The sequence below is a fragment of the Numenius arquata genome, chromosome 20, assembly GCF_964106895.1.
Source record: "Numenius arquata chromosome 20, bNumArq3.hap1.1, whole genome shotgun sequence".
NCBI lineage: Eukaryota > Metazoa > Chordata > Aves > Charadriiformes > Scolopacidae > Numenius > Numenius arquata.
Window position 1 is genome coordinate 1700847 of NC_133595.1, and position 6001 is coordinate 1706847.

The following is a 6001-nucleotide window of genomic DNA, read 5'->3' on the forward strand; positions in this document are numbered from 1 at the left end:
GATGACACTCGTGTTATTTTTGATACGGGTTGGGGCCCGATGGGTGTTTTCTTCCTTTTTTTTTCTATGGCAATTTTTAACAAAAAGTTTGGAAATACTCCTTTTTTTAGCCCCGGGAGATCCCTGTCTTGGCACCATCCAAACCACCCCATTTATTCCGCCCCCCCCCCCCCCCCAGCCCCCCCCAGTCCTCGTGAGCCCCCACCCTCAGCAGGTCCTCATTTTTTCTCCTTTTTCTAACAAAAAACCTACTCTACTCCGGCGGGTTTGGGATTATTATTTTTTGTTCTTTTTTTAAGCAAATATCGCTATTTTTGGAGTTTGAGGTTTTTTTACTGGTGCTACGGGGCAGCCCGAGATCGGGGGCGGGGGGGGGTGAGGGGGGGGGGGCGCTGAGCCAAGCCGAAAACACGGGGGTGTCGAGGTGGTGGCTTGGGAGCGCGGCACAGTCCGGGAACTATTAAATGTGGATAAACCCAAACTGGGAGCCCTCGAGGGTCTTTTTTCTGGGGGTGTGGGACATTTTGGGGATGCCATTGGGATACCAGGATTGATCCAGGTCCCTAAATAATAATTATAAATAATAATTATTGTTATTCCCACCACCACTTTGGAGGAGAGCTGCCCTCCCTCTCCTTGTTTTAAGCCTTTTTGGGGTGGAGGGGCTGAGCCCCAAGAAATGGAATGGTATGGGATAAGGATGGGGATAGGAGACGGGGATGGGATGGGGAAGGGAATAGAGGATGGGATGGGGATAGAAGAAGAGGATAGGGATGGGGAAAGGGATGGGGATGGAAGGGGACGGGGATAGAAGGAGAAGGGGATAGGGATGGGAATGGGATGGGGAAGGGAATAGGGGATGGGGATAGAAGAAGAGGATAGGGATGGGGAAAGGGATGGGGGTGGGGATGGAAGGGGACGGGGATAGAAGGAGAAGGGGATAGGGATGGGAATGGGATGGGGAAGGGAATAGGGGATGGGATGGGGATAGAAGGAGAAGAGGATAGGGATGGGGAAAGGGATGGGGATGGAAGGTGATGGGAATGGGATGGGGATGGAAGGGGACTGGGATAGAAGGAGAAGGGGATAGGGATGGGGATGGGATGGAAGGGGATGGGAATGGGTATGGAGATAGAAGGAGAAAGGGATAGGGATGGGAATGGGGATGGAGAAGGTGATGGGGATGGAATGGGGACGGAGATGGGATGGCATGGGGATGGGGATAGGATGGGATGGGATGGGGATGGACTAGGATGGGATGGGGATGGACTAGGATGGGGAAGGGGATGGGGAAGGGGATAGGGATGGGAATAGGGGATGGAATGGGATGGGGAAGGGGATGGGGATGGAGACGGGGATGGACAGAGAAAACTCTGTTGACCCTCCCCCCCTCGCCGCCCCGCCTCCCAGATTATTTTCTATAAGAAGACTGGAAAACATGGGACCTGCACACGGCAACCTACACACCGTATAAGAGACAGACGCCCTAGGGCTGGATATGATAGAAGAGATCTGCACCCTATGTAAGGGCTACACACCCTGTGAGAGCTACACACTATAGAGCTGCGTACTATAAGACAGCTACACACTATAGGAGCCTCAGCCTATGTAAGAGTATACCCCATATAGGGCTGCACTATATACCCCATATATAGATCTATAGGGGGTAAGAGTATACCCCATATAGGCCTGCACAGTATGAGTAGACACAATATAGAGCTGCACGTTATATAAAAGAACAAACAGTATGAAGAGAACTAGGCGCTATATAAGAAAGCTGCATGATATAGACGTGGACACTATAGGAGCTATATGCTATAGGAGCTATATGCTATAGGAGCTCCACGCTATGAGAACTGCGTACTGTGTGCGCTGTGTAAGAGCTGCACGCTATACAAAATGCACACTCTGTAAGAGAACTGTATCCTATATGAGCTATACATTATATGAGGACTGCACACTATATGAGAACCACATCCTATATGAGCTATACGCTATATGAGTGACCTATACATCGTACAGGAGTGCTGCAAACTATATACCAGAGCGATCCTATGCTATTTCCTATAAAAGACCTGGAGAAACTCCCCAGGCAGAACCCCTAAAGCCCATACTATTTCCTATAGGTGAATCCCAACCTCCCCTCCCCTTTCTATAGGGGAAGCCGAGCCCTAAACACCACAGGACCCCACCCTTTGCCCTTTTCTAGAGGGGAACCGGGCATCGCCCCAAAACCAAACCCCAAAACACCCATTATTTTCTACAAGAGACTCAGAAATTCACCCCAAACACCTATATAATGCACTTTTTTCTATAAGAATGCCCCCCCCGCCCCAAATTAAGCCCCCTCCAACTGTGCCGTTCCCCCCACCAACTGCCCCCAAATCAGACATTTGGCAACCCCAAAACACCCCAAAAATGATCACCCACAGCCCTTCTCCCCCCGCCTGCCCAGGGCTGGATGGCCGGGAATGGCTTAAATCGTTGGAATCTCCCCCCCCCCCCCCCTAAAAATTAGACCTCCCCCCAAAAATCAGAAAATCCCCCCCCAAAAAACGAGTCAGGAGCCGCAATGACCCTTACGCTTTATCTCTTGGATACTCTACGTAGAAAATGGGGCGGCGGGGCCTCGCACCGCTCCCCCCTTTACAATATAATAAGGAAAGTAATAAAAATAATACCCCCCCCCCTTATTTTTAATTATTATGTGCACAAAAAAAAAAAAATGGACTTTTTGGTTTTTATGCTCTTTCATGCACAGTTTCTTTAGCACCACGGTGAGTGAGGATCCGGAGCGGGACGGGTACCCGGGAGAGGAGGCTGGGAAGGGGTTGGGATGCCGGGATGCGGCCGGCGAAGGAGAGAGGGGGGGGTGTGTGTTTGTGTGTCCCCCCCCCCCCCACCTCGGGCTCAGCACCCTCCGCAGCTGCGGGCGCAGGATGCCACCACGGTTTGGCAGAGGCCGCTGGTGGCCATCACCCCGCACTTGGAAAACTTGTCACGGCAGAGATCAGCTGCGAGGGGGGGGGGAGAATGGGAAAGGAATAAATCCGTGGATGCAGGAAAAATGGGGGAGAAGCAGCAAGGGACCCCACCCCACCCCACCCCCCCCCACCCCATGGTGATGCTGCAAGGGGGGAGTAGATCAGCTCCCCCCCCCCCAATATGGGATCCCAGTTATTCCACTGGTTGTGGAGCGATGCCTGGAGCAACTTGGCTTGGTTGCTGGGTTTTTTGCCACCCCACCCCCCCCCCCCATGGAAAAAGGGGTGACTTGGATGGGGACAACCCCAATTTGGGGTGCTCCCCCCTTCTCCCCCCCCCCTTTTACCTCTCAGCAGCTCTTCATGGGCGCACACGGTGCGGACGCAGATCTCCTTGTTGATCACGTAAACCCGGCGGAGGCTGGATGTGGGGGGGGGGGATAAAAAAAAGAGATGGGGGGTTTAGTGCAAAAGCAGAGCGGCTTCCCAAAATATGGGGGGGGTGTCAGGGAAGTTTCCCCCCCCCCCCTCCCTGCTCGCCTGTAAAAGCAGATCTCGTTCAGGCACTGCTTGCAGGGCTTGTGCACGGAGTAGAGCCTGGTGCAGGGGTATTGCTCCTCCCGGCAGTCTGCAAGGAGAAAAGGCAGGGAGTTCGGATGGGGGGGGGTCTGGAAAACCCCTGGGGGGAAACCTGACACCCTGGGGATGGGCTTAGCATCCACTCGATGCTTTCCCCCCCACCCCCTAATTTTTACCCTGGCACATCCTCATCCTTCCCAGCCGGGATAAAAAGGAGGATGAAAACTTCCCCAGGGACTGAGGGGAGAGGGGTAAGGAACTCACCGAGGGGTCCTGGCTCCGTGGGCTCAGTCTCGGGGGCAGCAGCTGGGGGGGGTGGGGGGGGGGGGGGAGAGTAAATTTAGTGATGGAGTAAAAGCATCTCGCTGCCCTTTCCCTAAAGGGCTGGAGCATCCTTATGCCGGCACCCGTGAAGCTGCTCTGGGGGGGGGGAGCACAGCCGGGCTAAGGGTGCAGGGAGGGATGGAGACCCCACCCACCCACCCCCAGCCCTGGGGTGGGGAAGGGGGGGGGCCCGGTGGCTGCCACCCACCTGGGGTCGGGGCTGGCACGATTTCATGCTGGGATTGCTGCTGGGACTGGTACCGAAACTGCTCCTCGGGGGCACGGGGGGTCACATCTGCAAGGAGAGAGAGACAATGTGGCCCCCCCCCCCTCAAATCTGCCCCCCACCTCCCCACCCCGGCATCCCGAGGGGGAACCACTTACCGTGATAGTCGTAGTAATCCTGAATTTCTGGGGAATAAAACAGAAAAGAGAGCAGAGGCTGAGGATGGAGGGGTTTTTAACTGTTCGGGGAGAAAACACACCCCATCCACAAGCCGGGGTTTTGCCATGAGCTCCCCAAAATTTTTGCAGCTGGGCTGCAGATGGGGAAACAACCCCCCCCACCCCCCACCCCCCCCCAGTCCCCCCAGGAATGAATCTGGGCAACATCCCAGCAGGGTTTTATTAAAGTTACTAAAGGCTGGGTGAATAACGGGCAGCGGGAGGAAGGGGAAAGGAGAGGCACGTGTGTGAAAGGGGGAGATGGGGAGGTGTTAGGAAGAGGTTGGAAATTTAAGGGGCAGGAGAAAAGGGATGGGGCAAAGAGTATCGAAGCAGAAAGAGGCATCAGGCTGAGGTGTATTTGCCCAGAAAAAGCAAAAAAGAAAAGAAAAATAGGGAGGAAGAGAGGTGGGTGAAGCCTCTCCCAGTTCAGGGTGGGGGGGTCTAACCTGATTGCTGGTCGTACTGGGAATATTGTACCGGCTCGGGGTAGGTGATGCCTTCAAACCTGCTGTACTGACCCTGGACCAGGAGCGCTGCTGGGAGACAGAGCCGGGGAGGGGGGGGGGGAAGCATCACCAGGAGGGGCACGGCCACCCCCAGCCCGGGAATTCAGGGTTCCCTGCTCTGCCTCTGCCTCTTTAGCTTCACGTCGCCCCCCCAAATATCACCCCGTAGCTGCCCTCAGGCTGCCCGGAGAGGAGGGAGAGGAAAGCGGGATGCTCGTCCACCAGCACCAGCCCGGGATCCCTACGTTATCCAGGGGATGATCCTGGGTGATCCCGATGTCTTGCAGCACCCAGGTACCACGACCCTGCCCGGAGCAGGGGCCAGCACCTGGCAATGCTCCCGACACCCCTGGGCGCCAGGACACCCCCCTGCATCCCTGGGAGCTGATCCTGCCACAGATCCAGGGGGGAACATGGGTTCAAGTGCCAGTGTGCGTGAACTGGCGCGATCACACAAGCAGGATGCTTTGCGGGGGGACAGTTTCAGGTCACCCCCCCATCCCTGGGACACTACAGGGACACGCTGTGATGCCCCGTGGTCCATCCAGCCGCCGCATCCCTCCACATCCTAGCAAGAGGCATCATCCAGGAGCGAGAGACCTCTGGGAATGATGCCGGGATGGGACATATCTTTTGTGCCCACTACCCCCCCACTGTCCCCCCCCTTTCCCTGGGCTCCCTTGGCCTCTCCTGCTTAATATTTTCCAGTTGTTTGCCCGCCTTTGTGCCGCCGAGCTGGTTGCGCCCAAAGTTTTCCTGGCTCCAGGCTCCCGGGTCCGTCACCTCCCTCCTCCTTTCCATCCCGCTTTTGCCAGATCCCCCGGGGGGTTACAAATATAATTTTTTCTGGATGTCGTCCCGGTCCTGAGGTGCTTATTTTTTGCCACCCCATGGTGCCACCTCGATGTCCCCAAAGCAGGAGGGACTCGCTTGGGTGCCAGACCCCTTGCACCCTCCGTTCCCCCCAACCTAGAGCCAATCCCAGCCTAAATATGAGTCTACGCCGGGGGGGGGTTGGGTTAATTTTGGGGTATAACAGGCGATGAGGTGATGCCTGTCCCAGATGGGTGCTCCTGGGGGTGTCACCTGGCCTTGCGGGCCCCCCCGGGGAGGGGGACACTCACCTGGCAGACACAGCAAGAAGAGCCCCACCGCTCTCAT

The 6001-nt window shown here is 55.9% G+C and overlaps 1 protein-coding gene across 1 annotated transcript; it reads right to left on the minus strand.

The window, feature by feature from the left end:
* Nucleotides 1-2568: 2568 nt before the first annotated feature.
* MFAP2 (microfibril associated protein 2) lies at nucleotides 2569-6001 on the minus strand. The gene is made up of 8 exons (XM_074161652.1): nucleotides 5965-6001; nucleotides 4781-4867; nucleotides 4272-4298; nucleotides 4096-4182; nucleotides 3828-3869; nucleotides 3525-3612; nucleotides 3332-3405; nucleotides 2569-3014 (listed from the first exon to the last, which is right to left on the minus strand). The coding sequence occupies exons 1-8, from the start codon at nucleotides 5999-6001 to the stop codon at nucleotides 2911-2913; spliced, it is 546 nt and encodes a 181-aa protein (XP_074017753.1). The 3' UTR covers nucleotides 2569-2910.

Excerpts from the sequence above, each read along its gene's own strand:
- MFAP2 (XM_074161652.1), bottom strand. The coding sequence starts at position 6,001 with ATGAGAGCGGTGGGGCTCTTCTTGCTGTGTCTGCCAG. Across the intron at positions 3,870-4,095 it reads CGTGCCAGCCCCGACCCCAG|CTGCTGCCCCCGAGACTGAG; the intron begins GTGGGTGGCAGC and ends CACCCCCCCCAG. Across the intron at positions 3,613-3,827 it reads CACGGAGCCAGGACCCCTCG|ACTGCCGGGAGGAGCAATAC; the intron begins GTGAGTTCCTTA and ends TTCTCCTTGCAG.